The 26,712-nt window shown below is 37.8% G+C and overlaps 1 protein-coding gene across 1 annotated transcript; it reads left to right on the top strand.

Annotated features, from left to right (window-relative positions):
* Positions 24-25,349, top strand: TMEM184C (transmembrane protein 184C). The gene is made up of 10 exons (XM_021101527.1): positions 24-779; positions 7,090-7,220; positions 7,319-7,355; positions 8,350-8,555; positions 18,272-18,346; positions 20,105-20,198; positions 21,456-21,568; positions 23,022-23,121; positions 23,843-24,014; positions 24,230-25,349. The coding sequence occupies exons 1-10, from the start codon at positions 561-563 to the stop codon at positions 24,490-24,492; spliced, it is 1,410 nt and encodes a 469-aa protein (XP_020957186.1). The 5' UTR covers positions 24-560; the 3' UTR covers positions 24,493-25,349.

The raw sequence follows: 26,712 nt of genomic DNA, 5'->3' as shown, positions 1-26,712 counted from the left end.
GGGAAGTGAGCCGGATGGGGTGGGCCTATCTTGGCGCTGTCGACGAATTATCAACCTCAGACAGCGGGAGCGGAAGCGGAAGCCCTGGTTTGGCCTTGGGTTCCGCCTTGCGGGGAATGTCCCGTGGGAACAAGTGAGGCAATCCTGGGGCCAGCGGGTTTGAGTTATCACCTCTTGTCTATCAGCAGAACCCGGCGAGGATACGCCTGCCAGCGCGGGAGGGAGAGCACTCCACCGCTCAAGAAAAGAGCGAGCGGGCAGGCAGCCGCTGGCCAGAACCGAACTGACTACAGGGTCCTTACTCGGCTCTACTCCCCTCCAGGCCATGCTACAGGCTGAGCTCTGGGCGATCCCCAGGTGAGGGCAGCGGCTCTGTCGGGAACTCCACCGCGGAAGAACTGGATAGATGCAGGGTGGGGAAGAAAGAATGCTGCCCTCCCTGCTTCGCGGTAGCCCCCTGAGAGGCCGAATTTTTGGCAGCAGCAGCAGAAAGCACAGTGTGGGCCGAGGAGGCGGTTCGAGCTGCTGGTAAAGTCGCCCCACGACTGTTTTTCCGTAGTATGCGAGTCGACAAAACAGTCAGAGAACAGGGCTCCCCATTACCATCTCCTTCGAGCTCTTTTCCCTTGCTACTCGGAGCTGATTTGTGCGAAAACATGCCTTGCACTTGTACTTGGAGGAACTGGAGGCAGTGGATTCGACCTTTAGCGGTGGTCATCTACCTGGTGTCTATAGTGGTTGCGGTTCCCCTATGCGTGTGGGAGTTACAGAAACTGGAGGTAAGAAAGAGGAGGATCCTGCACCATCCCCCCCACCCTATCTTCTACTGTCCTGCCTATCTAAGGCAGCCGTTTTTCACCCCGGATGCTCAAGACTTGACATTCTGAAAACTATGTCACGTAATGAACCCTTGACGTGACCTGTCCGATTTCTGGTTGGTCACGGCTTTTCAGAGCATGTTACTGGTGGAAGCAGGCCCGAGAAAATAGGATACATTAAGATAGCTACTTCAGAGAGTACTGTTTTGCATGCATTCATCAGTTCCCTGAAAGTAAGGTAACTTTATTCCTGAAATCTGATCTGCTTGAATATTGGACTTAACTAGATCTCCCTTAAAGACCAGGTGTTGAATTTTATTAGCATTTAATTAGCTTCATGAATTAAAGAATTCGAAGTGGTTTAACTTTGTTATTTATTTTTACTTTAGAAATTAACTCTTAACCAACAAAGGTTTTGCAAAAAGTCCCTTGTATAGGTTTTGATGTCACATTCTTATTATGACATCAGTAAAGTACTACAAGCTGAAAGACCTCAAGGTAAATACTTAACCAAGAAACTTTATAAAAATTATAATAAACTTTAAGTTTGAAGTTAATAAAAACCAAGAGTATTTTCACTTAGAAACAGTTATTTTACAAGAGTTATGACAAGACCATGGCGATTTTAGGCCTTTTTGTGTGGAAATGATTTTTATATAATTAACAAAATATTTAATGTATGTTTGTTTTCTGTATGTTTACTAAATTATTTTTTGTTGACTTTCCCATACTAGTATGTATAGGCGTCTTAATACAAATAGGGTCTTCTTATTTTGAAGTGTTTCTTTGGAGTATTTCTTACTTTGAAGTATGGATGCAATTTAAGATTAATAATATGTGTAATATCACTCTAAGACTTCTCTTAGTTGTTGGTGTCAGTGAAAAAAATCAGTAGTCAGTCTAAGAAAGAAATGGAAAATTTTATTTGAGCCAAAATGAAGATTAAAACCCAGGAGACAGTCTCTCAGAGAGTTCTGAGGACTGTTGCAAAGAGCTGAAGGGGAGGCCCGGATATATGTGATTTTGGTTAAGGAGGTACGTACACACAGTCAAGTACACATTTCAGTAAAAGGTTACTCCTAGTCAGGAGGAACCCACATCTTAGCTAATGGCTTTAGTGCTTTTCTAAGTATGGAAAGATGCAAGAATCCAGGTTTATTAAAAATTTCTCTGAGAATATCTAACTATCTAAAGGCCAGTTCTCCCAGAGCAGAAAGTCATTGCCCTGATCCTCCCCACCTCCCCCCACCAGATTCCTTTCAGAGTGTATTGTAGGTCAGCACCTGTAGTGGCTAATGAACTTGATTCTTGGAGAACCGGATGGTGGGCAGCATTCTTTAGCTTACAACCCCTTCCCTTTTGGTCTTAATTTGGGCCAAAGTTTCGGGGGCATTTCAGGCAAATGTGTCCCATGGCGCTAGGAATGCTCATTCCCAGGTCAGGTGAGGATTTCATTAATGGGCCAGTCAATGTGCTGTGACTGGACTAGGCCCTGTTAACAGTAACCAGCGGTCTTAACTACTCTGTTATGGAAGGACATGGTTCCCTCTTATTGCTTCTTCCCATGTCTACAGTCCTTTTTTTTTGTCTTTTTATGGCTGCACCCATAGCATATGGAAGTTCCCAGGCTAGGGATCAAATCAGATCTGCAGCCACCAGCCTGCACCACAGCCACAGCCACAGCCACACCATATCTGAGCCATGTCTGCGACCTACACCACAGCTCACAGAAACACCAGTTCCTTTAACCCACTGAGTGAGGCCAGGGGTCAGATCCCTGTCCTAATGGATAGTAGTCTGGTTCATTACCGCTGAGCCACAATAGGAACTCCAACAATCATGGATCTTACAGAACTATGTATTTGTTCAATCATTTCAATTCACCTAATCATCATTCATTTTGTCTGAGACTCAATCACACATTTGGTTCAAAGCAGTGAACAGTCTGGTGCTGCTGAGCCATCCATTGGTTTTCACAGGAGAGGAGGGTCATGTGGGACCTTCATCATGGCTTCCATGGAGGTGTCCGGGCTGAAGCCAGAAAGAGTATTTGAAGAATAAATGCAGAGTAAAGAAGTGGTGTCAGGATATGAAAACAAGTTTCTGTTCATTTTGTTTGTTTTGAGTATTTTGACTCTGATAAGTACTTGGGAAGTGAATGGCACCATAGATGGAGAGGCAGGTTTTTTCTTCCCCCTGTGGCATTTTGTTTTTAAGGTGTTAAGAGACACTAACTAGAGCATATGCCTAAAATAAGGTATACTTTTATTTAATCTCCTTAAAAACCATGAAGCAGGAGTTATTGTGGATCAGTGGGTTAAGGACCCAGCTAGTATCCATGAGGACACGGATTTGATCCCTGCCCCCGCTCAGTGGGTTAAGGACCTGGCATTGCCATGAGCTGTGGTATAGGTCACAGACACAGCTCAGATCCCAAGTTGCTGTGGCTGTGGCGTAGGCCGGCAACTGTACCTCCGATTTGACCCCTACCCTGGGAACTTCCATATGCCGCAGGTGTAGCCTAAAAGGGAAAAAAAAAACAAAACTGTGAAGTATAGGGATTATCCCCATTTTACAGATCTGAAAACTGAGACAAGTGGATAAAGTGACACCATGCTAAGTGCTTACTGCACAGTCGTTATTCTCTTCATCGTTATTCACTGGACAAGTTTATGTCTTTAAAATGCTTGACACTGTGTCCATCACATAGTAGGTGCTCAATAAGCTCTGATTACTGCTGTTTTTATTTTTTTTAATTTTTTAATTTTTTTTTTTTTAAGGGCCACATCTGCGGCATATGAAAATTCCCAGGCGAGGGGTCCAGTCAGAGCTGTAGCCGCCCGCCTGTGCTACAACCACAGCAACACAGGATCTGAGCTGCATCCTCAACCTACACCACAACTCACAGCGACTCCAGATCCTTAACCCAGTGAGTGAGGCTGGGGATCGAACCTGCATCCTCATGGATATTGGTCAGATTTGTTTCCACTGAACCACAATGGGAACTCCTGCCACTGTTGTTTTTAAAATATCATCACTATTGTTGCTGTGATATTTCTCATGGAGCTGCATTTTAGTTGGGGTTAACTTCTCAACTGAACACCTAAGGCAAAGTCATGTGCATCAGAGCTCTAGAAAAAGTAGTTGACATGTTTAGGGACAGTTTTATACGGAAAATATTTGTCTTTTAAACACCAGAGTCACAATGCTCATCCTGTGAGCTCTCAGTGACAACAGAGGTTGTGGAAACTGCAGGTTCAGCGGCCCAGCCCCTGAGGCATATCCTCCTGACTGTTGTGGCAAGATGACCATTTGGGCTCTTGAAACCATTTCCTCACTCTTACCTGGCTGCATGTGTAAATTGAGGTCACTAAGTTAAATGACACATCATGTCACACTGCTCTGCAGTCCTTTCACCCTGCCCTGCTGTCCTGTGTCCTAAGTATCTGCTCTGGGGAAGTGCCCCTCTTTCTCGGGAGGATTGGGCCCAGGAAGCCTTCTCTTATTTCTGTTTCTTGCTCCTCTCTGCTTTGAAAGCCTTCAGCTGAGAGACCCTTAACTCACTTCTGGAGGCTCATCTTTAGTGGTTTTTTCTTTCCTCTCTGCTTTCTTCAAGTTACCTTAGGGAAAAAAATCCCATACTACCTATCTCCTTCTTGCTTTGTGAGCCTAAAAAACCCTACTCATGGCTGATAAGTTTAAAGTTAGTTATATTCTTCTATGAGTGTGTTTCAAGTATGAATAATTTATTTATTTAAAGATAAATGTAAATTATATATAATCATATTAATCATTTGTACAGATACCTAGAGTTGACTTACTTTATTAAAATGTTTCCTAAATATGTACACACATAAAATAGTTTGAATGTCTTATGCATACAGTTATATAGCTCAAAAATCAAAACAATTATAAGACCAGTGATTCAAATTAGTGGCATTAATGCAGACAGATGATATTCTTCTGAAATCGAATCACCACTTGCAAGGTAAAACTGAGTACTAACGCTATGATGCAAGATCTTTAAAATCTGGAATCACTATAGATGATGCATGTATATTGAAATGACTCAATTCTCCAGTCATTTGTTGTAAGATCATTTTGAAAAAGAACTTTCTTTCTACAGCACACCAAGTATGCTTGGCTTTCATTAGTCATAAGCACATTATTTTTCTCTTAAGTCCACCACCAACTTCTGCCTTCGGCACTAAGGCAGTTGTGAAAACAAATGTGGGCATTAAAATTACATGGCAATACTGTTTTTTGTTTTTTGGGTTTTTTTTGTTTTTTTTTTTTTTTTGGCCACAACCCCAGCATATAGAAGTTCCTGGGCAAGGGATCAAACTGGAGCCTCAGCAGTGACCAGGGCTACCACAGAGACAATTCTTTATCCTTAGAATTGCACTCCAGCAGCAACTCTGGCAATATTTTTCTTAATGCTCACTTTATAATAAGGAAGATCTAGAATTTGTTATTATTATTAAACCATCATTAAAATGAGTACTGAATTTTAAATGAAATTGACCCAAGCAAAAATCTCTGGAAAATTATTGCTCAGACATTCTTTTCAGAATCTCCACCTCTACATATTTTCTTTTGATTTCCTGCTTTTGCTTTTGATTTTCCAGCATTCAAAGACATTTTTATTTGCTTTGCAGATTTTCCATACAGTTTAATGTAGAAATCCATTATTGTAAAGATACATTTGTTCTCTATACTTTTGTCTTCTACTTCTTTAATCTTTGACCCTTGATGAAAAAAAAAAGAAAATCTTGTTCAAAACAGTTAAAACTGCAAGTTGGGGTTTCAGTTCTGTTTCCATTAACCACTCAAACTCCTCAAGTACTAAATATAAATGCCCACCTATTTTTTTAAATTATAAAGAGAAGAATTCATATTCTTCAAGGCAAGAGTACAAGTTAGTATAAAATTCATTCCTGAAGTTCCCTCAGATAGAACTAAATTTGTATTTACCAGAAAGCAAGTGGATTACTTCAGCTCTACTTTAGGATGAGCTAATTCAAAGTATATTTTTAGAAATGCGCTGCTTTTTTTTTTTTTTTTTTTTTTTTTTTGGTCTTTTTAGGGTTACACCCATGGTATATTGACGTTCCCGGGCTAGGTGTCAAATCGGAGCCACAGCTGCCAGCCTATTCCACAGCCACAGCAATGCAGGTTCCAAGCTGCATCTTGGACCTATACTGCAGCTTGAAGCAACACTGGATCCTTAACACACTGAGTGAAGCCAGGGATTCAACCTTCATCCTCATGGATACTAGTCAGATTCATTTCCACTGAGCCATGACAGGAACGCCCTAGAAATTGAGCTTTTAAAGGATAAAATATTGATCAGATATTAATGTAAAAAAGAAATTAAATCTTTTTAAATGTCCTGAGTTGACATTGCTGTGTATAAGAGGGGCAGCCTATGTTAGCACAGGTCCCTTGGACAGTAGTTATGGCAGTGCTTAGCAAATGGGAGGGTTAAAAGATGATGCATGTAAAGAACTTAGCAAAGTCATCAGGCAGATAATCAGCACTCGTTAAGTGTTCAACTAACATGTTGGATAACAATTAAATTTGTGGATAACATTGGTAGATTTTTTTTTTCCAGACATCAAACCTAAGGAATAAAGCAGAAGATTTTTGGGTTTGACCTCCAGAGGGAAATGACATGATGTTAATATTCTTTTTTGGCTTTTTAGGGCTGTACCCATGGCATATGAAGGTTCCCAAACTAGGGGTCGAATTCAAGCTGCGGTTGCTGGGTTGCTGGCCTACACCACAGCAGCACGGGATCCTAGCCGCGTTTGCAACCTACACCACAGCTCAAGGCAATGCCAGATCCTTAACCCACTGAGCAAGGCCAGGGATTGAACCCACCACTTCATGGTTGCTAGTCGGGTTTATTAACCTCTGAGCCAGGAAGGGAACTCCATGATGTTAATTTTCTTAATGCTTATTATGCTGTTACAAAAGGCCCCATGAGGGAGTTCCTGTCATGGCTCAGTGGTTAACAAAAGGCCCCATGAGGAAAAATCTGCCCCCTTCTTCCACAAAAGCACAAATAGGCTGTTTATTGAAAAAGAAATAAAAATACCCACTGGTCATTTGGGAATATTAGGTCTTGTTAATAAAATGAAATAAATGAATAAAATTTTGAAAAATATAAATATTTGTAAATAATTTGTAAGTAAATAACTATTTTTAAAATTTTTTAAATAGTTTTAATATCATGGAATTTACGCTAACATGTTCTTTGCTTCTTAAGGTTGGGATACACACCAAGGCTTGGTTTATTGCTGGAATCTTTTTGCTGTTAACTATACCTATATCACTTTGGGTGATATTACAGCATTTAGTGCATTATACACAACCTGAACTACAGAAACCGATAATAAGGTAAACCTTTAAATGTTCTAATTCTACTAGTGTTGTGTTGGCTTATCTCATAAGTATGATGTAAAATGTTTTAAATTTATGTTTTGCTTTCCAAATAGGATTCTTTGGATGGTACCCATATACAGTTTAGATAGTGTAAGTATGCTTCATTTTATGTCATTAACTAAGCACTTGTTTGATGATACTAACAATAATTAAGGTGATAAAAGTATGTTATTTGGCAATAAGTTAGATTCATAAGTGAAAAGGTTCACTTGTTTTTAATGGTAATAAAGAAAATAAAGTCTAGCCATAGAAAAGATAGTCTATAGCGTCTTTTCTTTGTTTACTCTTAAAATTTCAGAAAATTTCAGAGAATTCTAGTAGCTCTTAGTCCTTTAAAGAATGTAATATTTAAAATTATATTATCATCCTTGAGAGTTCCCTTCGTGGCTCAGTGGTTAACAAACCCAACTAGGATCCATGAGGGTTCGGGTTCGATCCCTAGCCTTGCTCAGTGGGTTAAGGATCTGGCATTGCCATGAGGTGTGGTATTGGCTGCAGATGTGTCTCAGATCCTACGTTGCTGTGGCTGTGGTATAGGCCGGCAGCTGTAGCTCCAATTCAACCCCTAGCCTGGGAACCTCCATATGCCATGGGTGCATCCCTAAAAAAAATTTTTTTAATAAAATAATCTTATTATCCTTTTTATTTATTAAATCTTTTATTTGGACCAAAAGAAAAACTTTGCCTTATAGATTCTAATACATGCAGTTATTACAGATAACTGCTTTAAGTATAAAGAAAATTTCCTTAACATCATTTTCTACGATCATATCAAGCAAAGTTTCAGATTATCTTTAAGAACTCAAGTACATAATTAACTTCTCTCTTCATGTTCATTTTTTACCCCCAAAACAAATGTTTTTGTTAACCAATATCCAAACCAACATCTTGGATATTGCTTTTAAAGATCCATTTCAAAGATTGTCTGGTAGTGCTCATAATGATAAAATTTAGAAAGTTTGATTTAAGTATGTGACAAAACATCTCATGTTTAAAAATAGACCTGTTGTGAGTACCATGAATTGGAGTGGTAATTCATTTTACTGTAGCTGCAACTGTTTTTAACATCTGTGCTTCTTCATAGTGGATAGCTTTGAAATATCCCAACATTGCAATCTATGTGGATACCTGCAGAGAATGTTACGAAGCTTATGTCATTTACAACTTTATGGGATTCCTTACCAATTATCTAACTAACCGGTATCCAAATCTGGTATTAATCCTTGAAGCCAAAGATCAGCAGAAACATTTCCCTCCTTTATGTTGCTGTCCACCATGGACAATGGGAGAGTAAGTATGTTTGATTTTCATTCTTTTATGTTTGGTTTTATTTAACAAGATGTAAGTATCATTTCTCTGCAAAGCGATGTGTTGTGTACTATATCCAGAATGAAAAGTATAAAACAGAGTCTCCCCCCTCGCCCCAAAAAAAGAAGTTCCCATTGTGCTCAGTGGAAATGAATCCTTGCTGGTATCCATGAGGTTGCAGGTTTGATCCCTAGCCTTACTCAGTGGGTTAAGGATCTGGTGTTGCCATGAGCTGTGGTGTAGGTCACAGATGTGGCTCGGATCCCGAGCTACTGTGGCTGTGGTGTAGGCCAGCAGCTGCAGCTCCAATTCGACCCCTAGCCTGGGAACTTCCATATGCTGCAGGTGGGGCCTTAAAAAGCAAAAAATAAATAAAAAATAAAACAGAGTCCCTGCCCTCATGTAGTTCATAGTCAAGTTTGAAGACTAATAAAACTCATTTTTATAATCCACACGTATAAGTTAGTATGTTTTACATTATTCATCCTAAATAGAAAACTTAAAATGTTGTGGGAGGGAAAGCCTTCAAAATCACTTAATCAACGTCCCTTTAAAATTGGGAACCAAGGTCTGTAGAGATTAACTTACTCAAAATCCCATAGCTAGTTAATGGGAAAATCAAGACTTAGGAGAAGATAGTCTAGCTGGGGAAACAGCATTTAATGTGAAATAAGAGTAACTGATAGCAGTGTTTATTCTAGTAATATATAAGTTAGTTGGCCTTATTGTATGTTCATGTCAGACAGTAAAAGAAAATAAAGCCTGAAAAGTTAAGTTGAAGCTAAGATTGCACTTACTGTATGAATGAACCATTGGATATTTTTAGGCAGGAAACATTTGCAGGCAGTGTTTTTGAAATAGTAATCTTGTAATACTAAACAGGATGCACTGGGGGAGAAGAGTTTAGAAGGAAGTAAATCAGAGGTTATTACAGTAGTTCATTTGTGAGATAAGCTGAAAAGGAGGGGTGTAAAATTGGAATAGAAAGGAGAGACAGTAAGAGAATGCAACTGGAGAATCAGTAGGACTCGATCACTGACAGATAGGGATGTATGTGAAAGTTGCAAGCCAGGGTAGCTGGAAAAACTTGGAGTAATCAGTGTAGATATGTGACCTAGGAGTGGGTACCTTGCCTTCCATGCAGCACAGAACCATTTGTACAACATCTGTACACATCTGTACATGTATCTCTACTTAACACTCTGGCAGTGACAGGGAGCTACCTCGCTATTTGAAATAATAAGCTCCTAAGGTGTTTATTTGACAATATGTATTGAGCACTTAGTACGTGCGAGCATGTAGGTACCTATAGCAGATGTAGAGCTCATGGAACTGAACAGTTTGGTTAGGAAGTTTAGGAATTAAATGAAGACACAAATATACAGTGACTTATTTCAAGAAACACTATGAAGGAAAAAGAACAGTGTAAGAAAGAGGATAGGAAAAACTAACGTGGCGGAGATGGGGAGAGAGTGTCCTCAGCTCCAAATACAGCAAGAACAGAGATCTGTAGCCAAAGACGTTGAGGTGGTCCTTGGATGGAAAATTACTAGGAGGAAACATCAAGGGTAGGGGATCCTCTCAAACTGATCTAACAGGAATCCTGCTAAAGGCAGGCAAAGTAAACACTAAGAGTGAGGGGGTGAGGAGCTTAATCAGATATCAGGGTATTCAGATGCCTGGGTGGGGCTGAGGGTGATGGATATCTTAGCAGGATTTTTTGCTCAGGCTGACTCCACAGGCCAAGGACAGGGCCTGAGGATGATGCCTAAGTGAAAAGGCGGCTCGCAGGAGCCCTGTCTAAAGTTTGGTCATCTTTATCAAGTAAGAAGCCATTATAGGATGTTAAGCAGAGGACAAGTTTCATTTTCAAAGATGACTATGCTCATTGTAGGCTGAACTGGAAGTGGGCATGGATGGAAGGGATTGCAGTGGTCCAGTAAAGATGATGATGATGATGTTGATGATGATGGTGCCTTGATTAGGGCTCTTTTCTTAATACAGAACCTGAGATGAGGCTCTAGCTGCCTCTTCACCTGGCTCATCACAGTCAGCACGTGGTCAACTAAAACCCAAAACCTTTTACAAATGATGCTGTGGGTCAAAATTTCCCTTTTCTGTGCTTGTGCATTTGATTTGTTCCTAACTACACAAGCAGTTACATTTATTCTTGTTAAATCTCTGTGTTGGGAGTTCCCGTTGTGGCGCAGCGGAAGCGAACCTGACTAGTATCCATGAGGACACGGGTTCAGTCCCTGGCCTCATTCAGTGGGTTAAGGATCCAGCTTTGCCATGAGTTGTGCTATATATATGTCAAAGATGCGGCTCAGATCTGGTATTGGTGTGGCTGTGGTGTAGGCCAGCAGCTGCAGCTCCAATTTTGACCCCTAGCCTGGGAACTTCCATGTGCTGTGGATGTGGCTCTAAAAAGCAAAAAAAACAAAAAACAAAAAACAACTGTGTAGGTTTCATATTTTCCTAAGATTTTTGACTTCTGATAGCTGCTATCTAAATAATATCAGCAGTGCATCCATAACTATGATCCAGGTTTTCTTACCTTTGAAGATATTAAGCATTTATTTACCAGAGTCATGCAATTTGGAGGTATGGTTCTAGTAATAATAAAACTTATCATTTTCTTATATATAAATACATTTCAGGTTACCAGTCTCCTTTATTAGATAATTGGTGTTGCATACCTGATAATTGGGCTATTGCTATTTCAAGATAATTCAGTATATTGCTTTGATTTTAAGATACAAATGCCATGATAAGTTTCCAGTCCCTAGGTGATAAAGCTAAGTCTGCTTTTCATTGTGTCCTATTTTACTTTTAAAAGATATAGAAGGAAGAACCAAGCAGTTAATTATCTATAAAGCACAACGTAAAGGTAGATTTGGGAATAATTCGGTTCATGTCATCATTGCAGACCAGAGTAAACAGAATACCCGGATCAAATTTTCTGAGCAGTGTCACGTCCCATATGGTGTTAGATAAATAGTACAATAAGGTACATTTGTTTGACTGTCTTCTTTCCATTCTCTGCATTTTCTTTCCTTGTACAAAAGATCTTATTGAAAATTTAAAGCCGTCAGTATTTATTGCCATAAATATTTAGGTGTCAATACAAAATGTCTGAGTACCTTCTTAAACCTTTGTTCTAGCAGACTAATATTTGTTTATACACTTGTGTGTATGTAAAATTTTTTTTTTGTCTTTTCTAGGGCCACACCCACAGCATATGGAGATTCCCAGGCTAGGGGTCTAATCAGAGCTGTTGCTGCGGGCCTATACCAGAGCCACAGCAAGGCGGGATCCGAGCTGCATCTTCGACCTACACCACAGCTCACAGCAACGCCAGATCCTTAACCCACTCAGTGAGGCCAGGGATTGAACCCGCAACCCCACAGTTCCTAGTCAGATTCGTTAACCACTGAGCCACAATGGGAACTCCTAAATTTTAAATTATATGAACATTAAAGTGATCCCACTGTATAAAAAAAACCAAGTCTGCTTTTTATACTCTGATTTCTATAACATAAGCAGTGAGCACAATGAATTTTCTTTTAATGATTTTGTGTGTGTTAGTTCATGAGAGAAGGGAAACATTTTACCTAGTGCTTTAGTACTGTTATGAAACAAATGCGTTCATGAAACAGTACTAACTCTTATCATGTGTTCTCTTCTTCCGTCTTGATTTTACAATTTGAGTCACAGCCCACTAAGTTGAATTTGACACAATTTGAAAAAAATTGCCCTCAGGTACATACTTTGGAGTAGAATATGCTAGGTGTTTAGATTTTGTTCAATTTTGTGACAAATTGTTTGTTGAAGTGGCAGTACTAGATTACTCTCTAACAGTAGAAAGTATTTCTAGTTGAACCACATCCTCACTTATATTTAGAATTACACAAACTTTTTTTTGATGTGTTTGTGGGAGAAGGTGAGTACCACATCTTACTCCTCTGCCTTCTTGATCCCGCCTCCCCAGACTTCTTTATATTTGCCTATCAGAAGGTGTAAAGTAGTATATGACTGTGGTCTTAGATTTCCCTGATTAATAGTGAGATTGAGCAACTTTTCATTATATTTGATAAGTGGAAGTTGTAAATTTTAATATGGTGGAATTTATCAATCTTATTTTATAGTGAGTACTTTTTGTGTCTTCCTGACCTCAGAAGTATAAAAATACTCCCCTGTGCTTTTCTTCTAAACATTTCAGATTTTTTCCATTAAGGCTTATAAGTACATATTGTTTTATTTTCTTATGTTGTGTGAGGCAGGAATGCGATTTCATTTCATTCCATTGGCTTACTGTCCTAGCACCTCTATCTCCCCTACCTCATTGGTCTGTATTGCTATCTCTGTCATATATAAAGGTGTTCTGTAGGTATGGGTCTACTTGTAATCTTCATTTTTTCTCTTTTCTTAGTCTCTTTTCTTATTCCTGAACCCATTCCATATATTAATTACTGCAGTTTATTAATAAGCCTTAAAATGAAGGTACCCCAGCCTTACCATTTTCTTGGCTATTCTTGGGTTTCTGCTCTTACTGGTAAATTTTAGAACCAGCTTGTCAAGTTGCTTAAGAAGCTCTATTGGAATTTTTCAATGGGAATTAAATTCATCTTCAGTTTATTGACATCTTTATGGTCTACTTTATACTTATTTAGCTCTATCTCTCAGTAAAGTATAGGTTTCTCATAAAAGTCTCTATATCTTTTGTTGATTTTATAAGCATATTTTATTGCTATTATAAATGGCATCTTTTAAAAACAAGTTATAATTGCTGCTAGTCTGTAGAAAGGGAATTGGTTTTTGCATCCTATATCCAAAAATCTTGTTAGATGTTCTTAGTCTTTCACTCTGAAGTTCTGTGTAGACAGTCATCTTCAAACGAAGGATTTGTGTGCTTTCCAGTCTTTACACTGTAATTGCTCTCTCTTCTCACTGTGCTGATGAGCACCTTTAGTTGTTTTTTTTTGTTTTGTTTTGTTTTTTAATCTCTGGTCATTCTTGTAATGATCCTGGTTTAAAAGGGAATTCTTACAAAATTTCACATTTGAATTTGATGTTTTCTAAAGAGTGTTCCATAGGCATCTTTTATTAGGTTAAATATACTCCCTTTACCCCTAGCGTGTTAGAGTTTTTAATCATGAATAAGTATTGAACTTCATCAAATGCTTTTTCTGTAGCTATTGAGGTGATCATGGTTTTCTGCCCTTAATCTGTTAATGTAGTGAACTAGATTAATGGCTTTGCATTTAAAGGATAAATTTTAAGTGCTTATATTATCAGCTTTTCTACATCATAAGCTTTGGTTTGCTACTATTTTGTTTAGAATTTTTATATCTGTGTTCATAAGTAAGATTAGCCTATGGTTTTCCTTTCTTTTTTGCTTGTTTTTTGTTTTTGTTTTTTGGGGGGGTTTTTTGTTTGTTTTGCTGGGGGGAATTGGCCACACCCATAGCATATGAAAGTTCCTGGGCCAGGGATTGGATTCCAGCTGCAGATGCAACCTACACTACACCTTGAGCAACACCAGATCCTTAACTCACTGCGCTGGGCCAGGGATCAAACCTGTGCCTCTGCAGCGACCTCAGCCACTGCAGTTGGATTCTTAACCCATTTCACCATGGCCAGAATTCCTGGTTTTTCTTTCTTATACTGTCCTTGTCTGGCTTTCATATCCGGGTTTTACTTCTTAGATAGCAGTTATTGCCTTTTATTTGTATATCACAGGAAGAGATTTTATACTATACCTTGAAAAATGAGCTCTGGACTTTTTCTTTGTGGGAGGACAGTTGTAAAACTATTTAGCCTTCTTGTTTCTGGAATCTATTTTTTTTTTTTTTTTAATTTTAGCTTTTAGGAATGAGGCAAAATAAACGAAGTTTTAAAATGTATGGGCATATATTGGAGTTCCAGTCGTGGCTCAGCAGTAACGAACCTGACTAGTATCCATGAGGACTCAGGTTCAATTCCTAGCCCCACTCATCGGGTTAAGAATCTGGTGTTGCCGTGAGCTGTGGTGTAGGTCGCAGACACAGCTTGGATCTGGCGTTGGCTGTGGCTGTGGTGTAGACAAGCAGCTACAGCTCCGATACGACCCCTCACCTGGGAATTTACATATGCTGCAGGTGCAGCCCTAAAAAGACAAAAAATGAAATCAAATGAAGTGAAATGGCATATATTAGTTGATATCTTCTTAATATTTTTTGACCTAGTCAATGTGTGTCCTTTTCCATTTCTGATGTTATTAGTATCTTTATTTTTTCCTTGAACAATTTTGCCAGAAATTTGCCCATTTTTAATTAGTCTCTTTAGGAAGAGATTGATTCTTGGTTTTGTTGATTCTCTATAGTATGTTTGTCTTCTGTCTAATTTACGCTCTATTTTTACTTCCTTTCTCCCATTTCTTTTGGTTGATTCTCTTCTTTCCTAAAATGAATCTTAGCTCATTAATTTACAGCCTTTCTTCTTTTTTAATACTGCATTTAAAACTATGCATTATGGAGTTCCCATTGCGGCTCAGGGGTAATGAACCCAACTACTGTCCGTGAAGATGCAGGTTCGGTCCCTGGCCCCACTCAGTGGGTTAAGGATTCAGTGTTGCCCTGAGCTGCAGTGTAGGTTGCAGATGTGGTTTGGATCTGCCATTGTTGTGGCTGTAGCATAGGCCAGCAGCTGCAGCTCCAATTCAACCCCTAGCCTGGAAACTACATTTTAAAATGAAACTTTTCTTTTGGAATAATTTTAAATTTACAGAAAAGTTGCAAAGACAAAACAGAGATGCCCTGTTACCTTTCATTCAGCTTTCCCTAACATTAAAATCTTATGAAATCCTAGTACATTTGTAGAAAGTAAGAAATAATATTGGTACAATACTGTTAACTGTGGACTATTCAGATCTCAGTTTTTCCATTAATGTTCTTTGTTCCAGGATCCAATCCAATTAACCACATTGCATTAACCATTATCTTTTTAAAAATATAAATCTTTAGGGAGTTCCTGTCATAGCTTAGCGGATAAAGAATCTGACTGGTATCTATGAGGATTCAGATTCAATCCCTGGCCTCACTCAGTGGGTTAAGGATCCAGCATTGCCGCAAGCTGCAGCGTAGGTCACAGATGCTGCTCAGATCTTGCATTGCTGTGGCTGTGGTATAGGCTGGCAGCTGCAGCACCAGCTTGACCCCTTTCCTGGGAACTTCCATTATGCCACAGGTGCAGCCCTAAAAAGAAAAAAATATGTGTATAAAACTTCAGGAGTTCCTGCTGTGGCACAATGGGATTGGCAGTATCTCTACAGTGCCAGGATGCAGATTCACTCCCCAGCCCAGCAGAATGGGTTAAAGGATCTAGCATCACCATAGCTGTGGCTTATCACAACTGTGGCTCAGATCTGATCCCTGGCCCAGGAACTCCATATCCTGCCATGGGGCAGCCAAATAAATGAATGAATGAATGAATGAATAAATAAGTAAATAAATCTTAATTTAATACTTTGAAAAGATTTAAGAAGTTTGAGAAGATCATTCTAATTATTTAATAAAGATTTTAATAAATGTAAAGTTTTTCAAACATTTGTGGGCTATAAACAAATATAATAGGGTGTAATAGACAAATCTGTTTTAAGCCACTCACATTTAACAAGTTAATATGTTAAAGGTCCATGACTCCTTATTTGCATTTATAAAATATATATATATATACACATGTAAATTTGAAAACCAAAAGCTTTTCCATAGCTTATCTAGTGATAAAACTAATCTTTGATTATTTGGAATTTTAATATGACTATCTTACCATTTATGTAGTACCTATATTTCACTGCAGCTGTATCAATGTGTTTGATAAGGTACTACTCTAAATCCCACTGGTAGTTGATTTCATTCTTTTGTTGTTTTTCTTCATTTTTTTCTCCTCACCACTAGTTTGGAAGTTAGTTTCTAGTCTTATTGTGACTATATAAACTCTAACTTTAATCTTAAACTTAGCAGATTTTGCATAGTTTTTTCTTTTTCTTTTTTGGTAGTTCTTTTATAGATTTAACTACAATATAACAATTTATTTGTTCCCTACTCCTTGCATCTCAGATCTTCTGTCTGGGATCATTTCCTTCTTTCTTAAGTATGGCCCTTAAAAGTTCCTTCAATGTCAGTGTATTGGTGACAGATGTTCCCAGATATATTTATTCCAAAGTGACTGTATTTTGCTCTCATTCTTGAAAGATAGTTTTTGCTGGATATAATTCTTTATTGACAGGAATTTTCTCCAAACATTTTGAAGATTTATTCTGCGTAATTCTGGCTTCAGTTATTACTGTTAAGCCCCTACTGTCAGTCTAATTGTCATTCTGTTTCATTACAGGTGACCTATCTCCAGCTGTATTTTTAAGGCCTTCTCTGTCTTTGATGTTTTGTAGTTTCACTATGAAGTATCTTAAGTTGTTTTGGTTTTGTTTTTAGTCCCACTTAATTTACAGTGTGCTTCAATATGTGGATTCGTGTCTTTGAACAGTTCTGAAAAGTTCTCAGCCGTGATCTCTTTTGATTTTGCCTTTTCTTTACTCTTCTATAACTTTGAATATATGTTAGACCTTCTGATTGTGTTCAGATCTTTGTAACTCTCTTTCACATTTGTTTCTGTCTCAGCTTTTGCTACACTCTGGGCAGTTTCTACAGATACGTCTTCCAGTTCATTAATTCTCCACAGCTTTTAAAGGTATCTGATTGACTACTTAATACAATTGCATAGTAGTGGTCTCAGGTTTGATTTGACAGTCAAATCATAGAACATGCTAGGTTTAACCCAACTCCAACTTAACTTTGTAAAGAGTATGGAACCAGAAGCACAGCAGGCATAGCCCAGGGATTCTCATCAAGAGGTCTTGCAACAACCCCAAGTGCAACTCCTAGGCCCACCTCCACATGGGCATGGCTAGTTGTCAATGGGAATGAACCACCTCAGCATGGAGAAGGTTCTTAGCACATGGAACCCCAGCAGTTCTGTATTCAGTCTTAGAATGTCAGACTCATTCTTCTCAGTCTAGATGTAATTCTTAAATTAGGGGATTCATACTACATAAAATTGATAAAGGAATGGTAAATAAACATTTGCCCTCGGAGCAACTTGGTCTTTTGGTAGTTGTTGTTTGAGAAATTTGTTTAGTTTTCGTTATTCCTTAGGAATTTCCCCCTGAGCTCAATGATAGAATAAATACTGTTATGCAGGTTCTTTGTTTTGTCCTTTCAGAGTAGACAGTGATACTCTCTTGAAAGGAATACCAAACTTGAAACCGAATCCTAAGTGTAAATTAAACTTTCTAAATATGCTTTCATCTACACAAGCCTACATGTAAGAACTTGTTACCCAGTTTTTCTTCCAGAAACAGAGACCCACTTCTGTTTCTTGTTCCTGCTCTGTGCTCCACCCTATTCAGGAATTCAAGACTGTATACAGAAAGGGAAATCGCTGTGAAGATGTAGTTGTTACATAATTTTAAAAACAGTGTTGAGATAACTTGTTTGCTGTCATCCACAGGATTCCCCAGTAGCCATTTAGAATAACTAAAATAAAAGAATTAAATATAAATGTGGCATCATTTGTCAAAGTGATTTTAATTTGGGAGCTTTGCAGAAAACATGATACTATTGAAATGAGTAGTGGAAATGCTGAGTTCTTTTTCTTTGCAGAGTATTGCTGTTCAGATGCAAACTGGGTGTACTGCAGTATACAGTTGTCAGACCATTCACCACCATCGTTGCTTTGTAAGTACATAGAACTTATTTATTTTTTTTAAATTCTTAAATCTTAAGTGGGAACAGCTGAGTAGAAAAACATGTAAAGGGTGTTACTTGTTTATAACACATCCAGTGTTAAAAAATAGTGTATAGAAACCCTACTATGTTCAAATAAATAAGGTGATCATTGCTAGGCAAAGAATCACCAAAGAATTCTTCTAAATAGTATTCTCCCTAGAGATATCTGGAAAGCATTTAAAAATATTCGTTTTCAAGTATTAATGTTCTGGAGTACCCATCGTGGCTCAGCGGAAACGAATCTGACTAGTATCCATGAGGACGCAGGTTCGATCCCTGGCCTTGCTCAGTGGGTTAAGGATCCAAGTGTTGCCATGAACTGTGGTGTAGGTCGAAGGTGTGGCTGTTGTTGTAGGCCAGTGGCTACAGCACTGATTCAGCCCCTAGTCTGGGAACCTCCGTATGCTGTGGATGAGGCCTAAAAAGCCAAAATATATATAAATGTTCACACAGCTTGACAGAAACATCTAGTACTTGAAGTTAAAGTATACCACTTCAGATTCATTACTTAAATGAGTACTATATTCTAAAGAAAAAAAATCATTTTTATTTTTTAAAAATTCTATCAAGGCTTAGCACTTGAGGTAAAATCAGGTATAATTAAACTACCTGTTACACTATTCCCTAAAAATTTAAGAACATTAAGTAATTTAAAGCAGGTATATTTTGTGTTTTATCTGTTAGTTATAATTAACATTCTTTCTGTCCACAGAGGAAAAGTGGGAAGAAAGGTGAAAGAAGCATTCAATTCTTTATTCTGCTTTTATGCTAGCAATTCTTTGGCAGTATTTACCCTGGAATTAAGACTAAATCACTGAAGTTCCCACTGTAACATGGGGGTTAAGAATCTGACTGCATACACTCAGGTCGCTGCAGCGGAGTGGGTTTGATTCCTAGCCCGGCTCGGTGGTTAAAGGATATGGTGTTGGCTGCAGTTGCAGCTCAGATTCAGTCCCTGGCCCGGGAACTTACATATGCTGCAAGTGCAGCCATTAAAAAAAAGAAAAAGACTACTTCACTTATGAAGGCATGCTTTAGAAACTGGGTAATCATATCTAATAAGACTTAGATTTAGGTCATCATAAAAGTTGCCTCCAAGACAGTTTGGGAAATTGTAGTTATAGACCTCGCTACATGTTTTTAACAATAATCGAGGTTTTGAACATTAGGTAGCATCGTTTTTTTGAATCTAATTATTACCCTTTCTAATTCAATGTTTGTGTCCTTTGGATTTACCTCAAGTCAGAGGAATAATCATGTAATATTTCTAGAAAAATGTTTTTATTTTTTTTATTTTTGTCTTTTCTAGGGCCACACCTGTGGCATATGGAGGTTCCCAAGCTAGGGGTCTAATTGGAGCTGTAGCCACTGGCCTACATCACAGCCACAGCAACTCAGGGATCCAAGCCGCGTCTGCAATCTACACCACAGCTCACGGCAACACCGGATCATTAACCCACTGAGCAAGGCCAGGGATCAAACCCGCAACCTCATGGTTCCTAGTCAGATTCATTTCTGCTGTGCCACTACGGGAACTCCTGTTTTTAATTTCTGAACCACTTTATATGGCCGAAATTAAGTGATTATCTACAGGATATTTTAAAAAACGGACTCCTAGATTTATTGCTGCCAGTGCTGTATTTTAAAACATTTTGATTTAGTTATTCACAAAGTTGTATCATTTTTACCATTTTTTTTTTTTTTTAGAATCTGTGAGCTGCTTGACATATATGATGAAGGGAATTTTAGCTTTTCAAATGCATGGACTTACTTGGTAATAATAAACAATATGTCACAGTTGGTAAGTAAACATTCATCTTAACTATTCTAAATCAGTATCTATAACTAAATTTTTTAAGGGAAAATTTCTTCCAGAATAAAGCTAGTTACTTTTTAATATTGAAACTTGATTTGTAGGAAGAACTTGAAGAAACTTTAACATGTTTATTTGTATAAAAAGCTATAATATCTTTGTAAATGATTTGGTGACTTATACACTCACCTGCTGATTGTGGTTTTCATTTGGTTCTGGTATTCATTGCATAGCTATGTGGATATGTCGTCAATAAAAGCACAGTGCTGTCCTTAAAAAAATAGCATAGTTATATTCAGTAAGAAATATTAATTTAACAGGGTTTGAATTAAAATGGGAGAGTAAAATTCTCTCATATTTGGAATTAAAATTGAGAACACCAAGTTTTAAAAAACGTTATGGAAACTGAAATGCTCTAAAGGTAGAACTATTGGATCCTTTCAACTTAAGAGTGTGCGTTTTATTTAAAATCTCTAATTAATTAATGCTGTCAGCAGAATAATGGTTTGAGTGCAACAGCATGCATGTGTGGTATTAGAACATTTATGTTGAAAATTAAATGCCTGCGTATTCAAAGTTTTCTCAGTGTTTGTATTCTCTGGAACCAGTAATTCCATTTTTGGAAATGCCTCTTCAAGAAATGGTCAGAAATACTTCTGCTTTGAATATATGTATGTATTTATGGCTCACTGTTTGTAATTGCAAAAGTCTGTGAATTCAGCTGGATTAATATACTGCCCTCAAGAAAAATGGTTTCCCTGATTCCTTACTTTCCAGTTTCATGATTACAACTTTATTGAAATAGTACTTATTTAATGTGTCTACTTATAAATAATTATTCATATAAATGTTATGTAAGATAGACTAATAAGCTCAATCCTTATAATTGGTAATTTGTGTTAAAAAAAAAAAAACATTAATGAGCAGAGAGATGTTTTTATTTTGGTTGAATGAGAGTCTTTTCTTCCACTCATGGCAGTCACTTATTCACTGTCTTCTTTGTGAGCCCTAGTAAGTGAATATTTAACCATTTTCAGGGAAGATGTTATACATTTCTTCTGAGAAATTTCATTGTATATATTAATTCACAGTAAACTATTGAAAGCTTGTCGTTAATATAAAAATAGCATAATAAAGCTTAGAAAATTTTGTCTGAAACATTATTCTCTATCAGGTCTCTGGTTTAAAGTTTATTATTTCTAATACCATATGTAGTTATTCATATTGAAGTTTGTTTGTTTCTAGTTTGCCATGTATTGTCTCCTACTATTTTATAAAGTACTGAAGGAAGAGCTGAGTCCAATCCAGCCTGTTGGCAAATTTCTTTGTGTAAAGCTGGTGGTTTTTGTTTCTTTTTGGTAAGTGTTGCTTTCTCTTAAAATGTTGTCATTTTTTTAAAGGGCAATAAAACTGTTGATTGCGGAGGATTTTTAAAAGTCTTAATGCAGAAGGTAGATTAAAATCTCTACTTAACCTTTTGGCCCTTCTTGGTTTTTCATAAGGATTAATTAGGAGTTCCTGCTGTGGCACAGTAGGTTAAGGCTCTGGGGTTGTCACTGCAGCAGCTTGGGTCACTACTTTGGCACTGATTTGCTCCCTAGCCTAGGAACTTCCACATGCTGCAGGCATGGCCAAAAAAGAAAAAAGATATAATTAGATAGTCAGTGTAACATTAATAGGAAAAAATAATTTAAGACACTAAATTTCTTAAAACTAAGGAAATCGTTAAAATCATGGTCTTTTCATAGAAGAGAATACAGTTTGGAAAATAAACATGACACAGAATATTGAATGAAGTGAGGAAATGTTCATCAGTAATAATATTTTTTAAAATAGGCAAAATTGTACAGGGTCCCAGTTTAATAAAGGGGTGGGTGATAGGGGCCTAGAAACAAATACACCAAATTTAACAACACACAAACACAAAAATGGGAAAGGAAAAAATCCTTGAAATCCCATGCCTCAGAAAGAATGATGGACATTGTGGTACACGTCATATATAAAACTCCACAGAAATAGTTTCATACTATAAAACTTCTAGAACTCAGGACAGTTTAGTATATCACAGCTCAAGTTCTCTGTAAGCACAGTGAGGATCTAATTGTGTTGTGTGGGTTTTGTTGTTTTCACATAGTATTCTGATGTGGGGATACAACTTTTTAACCTGTCTCCTGACTTTAGGTTCCTAATTTTTTTTTACCTTTATAAGCAATACTGAAGGGAATATTCGTGTATGTAGACCTATGAAAGCTTGTCTATCTCATTATTAACTGTTTGAATCTAACCTATGGGCAGACCCCTAGATTTGCTTGAGATGCTCAGTATGACTCCCTGCCTTAGAGTAAGATCTCTTCTGAGTTTCTCTCTAATTCTAGGACTTCCAACAAGACTAGTTTCAAAATGTTTTTTAAAATAGCTAAATAATCAATGGAAATGTGTGTAAATAACATTAAAGTATCTGTCCTTTATTTCATTTTAAATTCCTGTCGTACAAGGTGTTAGGCATTGTCTTTGTATCGGAAGAATCTAATTCTGTGCACACTTTCAAAACAAAAAAGACTATAAACCAAGTATTGAAGTTCTAAGACTACATAATCAAAATTCATGTGATGAAACTACTAGAAGAGTATATCTGTAAAATAAATATATTGACTGTAGATACACAGCGTCTTCAGGAACATGCTAGAAAAGCAGGGTGGTGGTGGCCCACAGGTTGTGCTGGGGTTAAACTTTTTAAATGACATATTTTTAAAACAACTGCTGATTTTATGCTTGATATAGATTTAGCGTTTACCTTTTCTTAACATATAGGCAAGCAGTAGTTATTGCTTTGTTGGTAAAAGTTGGCGTTATTTCTGAAAAGCACACGTGGGAATGGCAAACTGTAGAAGCTGTGGCCACAGGACTCCAGGTAAGTAGTGCTGTCTCTGAATTCAATAGCTCTTTACTATTTAAGCATTTTTACATATGCTCTCCTAAACCTGATAATGTGCAGGCTCTGGGGCTACTATTATCCTCACTTTACATGTGAGGAAACAGGGAACCCTAGAAAAATTGGTCAGTTACCAATTTGTAGTAGAACCAGGACCAGAATCTAGCTTTTTGTTCCTTCTACTCAGTTTGTCTTTCTGCATTTCTCCTCTAAGTCCTTGAGAATGCACTGTAAAGAAATATTTGATTGAAGGTAGTGCAAAATAGATTTAAACTTCTGGCGCTTTTGTCTTTTTTTGAAGAGGTCAAAAATAATTACTTTGGGGAGTTCCCATTGTGGCTCAGCAGTAACGAACCCAGCTAGTACCCATGAGGACTGAGGTTCGATCCCTGGCCTCACTCAGTGGCCTTGCTGTGAGCTGTGGTGTAAGTCACAGACATGGCTCAGATCTGGTGTGGCTGTGGCTGTGGTGTAGCCCAGCAGCTGTAGCTCCAATTCGACCCCTAGGCTGGGAACTTTCATGTGCTGCGGGTGCGGCCCTAAAAAGCAAAATAAATAAATAAATAACATAATCTTGGGGGGGGGGCAGCTGTTGATACTTAAGTACTTTTGAGCAGAGAGTAAGATGGTGCTTTTCTTTTATTTGCAAAACTAGATTTAAACTCCAAGATGACTGATGTTTTTGTTGATGTTGTTATAGGACTTTATTATCTGTATTGAGATGTTCCTTGCTGCTATTGCTCATCACTACACTTTCTCATATAAACCATACGTCCAAGAAGCAGAAGAGGGCTCATGCTTTGATTCCTTTCTTGCCATGTGGGATGTTTCAGATATTAGGGATGACATTTCCGAACAAGTGAGGCATGTTGGTAAGTACCAGCTCTTTACTTCACTCAAACAGGCCACTGTAGTTCTCCTACCGGGTCTCTTTAAGAGATGAAAAGGCTGTTTAAAGCAGTGCTACAGTAATAAGGCTCTTCAAATTGGGAGCAGGGAGGGGGAGCTGGTTCTTAGCACGGCAAGTTTATAGTGGTAAAAATAACCTACGTTTGGCTAACTCGGAAACCTTTATGTTATTTTAAAGGAAGGACAGTCATGGGACATCCTAGGAAAAAATTTTTTCCTGAGGATCAAGATCAAAATGAACACACAAGCTTGTTGTCATCATCATCACAAGATGCAATTTCCGTTGCCTCTTCCGTGCCACCTTCACCCATGGGTCACTATCAAGGGTTTGGACACACTGTGACTCCCCAAGCTACACCCACTGCCGCAGATGTATCTGATGAAATATGTAATGATATCACAGGAGAGAAAAAGCCTTCAGATAAGTCTGTAGCCTCCTGAACAGTGTGCAAATGCAGACTGTGCTACAGCCTTGTGATTTCATTACCTGGTACCCATTGCTCAGGATTTTATGCTTGGGACAAGCCACTAATGACGAAAAATTTCACCACAAAGATAGGCGAAAACCAGGTACAACTACTGGATTTATGCAACTAAGTTTTATATATCACAAATAATCAGTCTAAATATCTTAGACTCAGACTTGACTTCTTAACACTATAGAGTATGACATACTCAAATGGTAGAAAATGACTACTAAACGTTCCTGACACTACAATGCTTTATCAAGAGGATGGACAAAAAAAAAAAAAAAAAAAAATCAGTGCTTTCTACCACTGCTGCATGAATATACTGCTCTGGAATTAGGAGGAAGTGTAATTCAGAAATAAGAAATAGTGGAATTTAATCATAATCATGTGCCATATATGCCTACCTAACAATTATTTCTCTATTTCTCAACTGGATGTCTTTCAATAAATAAGAATTTATCATTTATTTTCTGCAACTTTCTATATCTCTCATTCTTTAAAATCCTTAATGTTCTAACAAAAAGGTCATGATTAGAGGCACAGCAGAAAAAAATTTAAGTCCAAAAAACTCAAGGGTTGAAAATTATATACTTAAAATGAAAGATGTCTATATCTTACATTCATACTAGGATAAATACCTAGGACCTAACCTTAAAATAACTACTATTTAAAAATCATATTTGTACCAATGCACGTAGACTAATACGATATCCTTGACTTGAAGTGAAAAGAATAGCCTGGATAGAAGAGTGGAAAAGTAAATAAGAAACTTGTGATACAAACAGTCTGCTTTTCCTCAGTGCTATTAAAGGTATCAGCAAATGTAAATCTGTGCTGAGTAGTCTTAATTATTTATCAGTCCATAGTCAGAAGACCTATGGGTACTATTTAGGAGAAACATATTACTTAGGATGGGGTTCCTCTAATTGCTAATCACAACTCATTAGGTCTAACATTTTACACTGAAAATAAATACAGAAAGTGCCAGAGTAGTATGTTGCAAATATCAAGGATAAGTACTATTTCTCAAACCTTTACCTTATATATTGAAGCACATGTGTGTATGTGTGTGTATATGTATATATGTGTAAGTGTGTGTGTGTGTGTATACACACATACTGATTCACAGTATATTAGGTACAAAGTTCTGCAGGTTTTTCGGTCTTTTCTAGGGCCACACCCATGGCATATGGAGGTTAGGGGTCAAATCGGAGCCATAGCACCAGCCTACGCCACAGCCACAGCAACACAGGTTCCAAGCCGCACCTGCGACCTACACCACAGCTCATGGCAACACTGGATCCCCAACCCACTGAGCAAGGCTAGGGATCGAGCCTGCAACCTCAAGGTTCCTAGTCAGATTCATTAACCACTGAGCCACAACGGGAACTCCACAAAGTTTTTATTCTCTAGTATTAAAAACATTTCTATTGAAAGTAAAGTTGGATGGTGTATTTAGAGGCAAGGAGAGTAGGCAGTATGGAGAGAGGGTACTTCTTATTTTATATGTGGCTTACTTACAGAGAGCACACAATATGTACAAGGCATGCTAATCTTATTAGTCTCCCTATTTCAGGTCTTTAAAATCTGGACTAACTTACTATTTTTTTTCTTACTGTGCATCCAAATCAAAACCCTGAAAAATACTGGTTTAGGCTTAACTCTTTCTTGAATTTAATTTGTCAGCTTTCAAATTTTTCTCTGCCAAAAGTAAACTAGGAAAAATGCTGCCTCCTAAGATTTGATTTTTGTCCTCCTTTTAGTCTTTTAATTACATTTAGTCTATGGCTTAAGTTCTTTTTTTTCTTTTTTTTTTTTTTTAAATGGGTTGTTTTGTTTTGGTTTTTTGCTTTTTAGGGCTGCACCCACAGCATATAGGGGATTCCAGGCTTGGGGTCCAATCTGAGCTACAGCTGCTTGCCTACACCACAGCCACTGCAACATCAGATCCAAGCTACATATGTGACCTACACCACAGCTCACAGAAACACTGGATCCTTAACCCACTGAGGGAGGTCAGGGATCGAACCCGCTAACTATGATCTCATAGTTCCTAGTCGGATTTGTTTCTGCTGCATATGGCTTAAATTCTTATTCAGGTTTGCAGTCCCAAAACACAAAAACTGAGGTGATTCAGAAGTATTTTAAGTATCTAAGAGACTCAAGCTCAGAGTTTCCAAGTAACCATAAC

Source organism: Sus scrofa, chromosome 8 (genome assembly GCF_000003025.6).
Source record: "Sus scrofa isolate TJ Tabasco breed Duroc chromosome 8, Sscrofa11.1, whole genome shotgun sequence".
NCBI lineage: Eukaryota > Metazoa > Chordata > Mammalia > Artiodactyla > Suidae > Sus > Sus scrofa.
Note: the sequence above shows the minus strand (reverse complement) of the source record. Positions and strands in the feature narration are given on the sequence as shown.

Bases quoted from the DNA above. Each gene is read 5' to 3' on its own strand.
- TMEM184C (XM_021101527.1), top strand. From the start codon at position 561: ATGCGAGTCGACAAAACAGTCAGAGAACAGGGCTCCCCATTACCATCT. The intron at 21,569-23,021 runs GTAAGTGTTGCT...CTTAACATATAG, and splicing joins GTGGTTTTTGTTTCTTTTTG to GCAAGCAGTAGTTATTGCTT. The intron at 23,122-23,842 runs GTAAGTAGTGCT...ATGTTGTTATAG, and splicing joins CTGTGGCCACAGGACTCCAG to GACTTTATTATCTGTATTGA.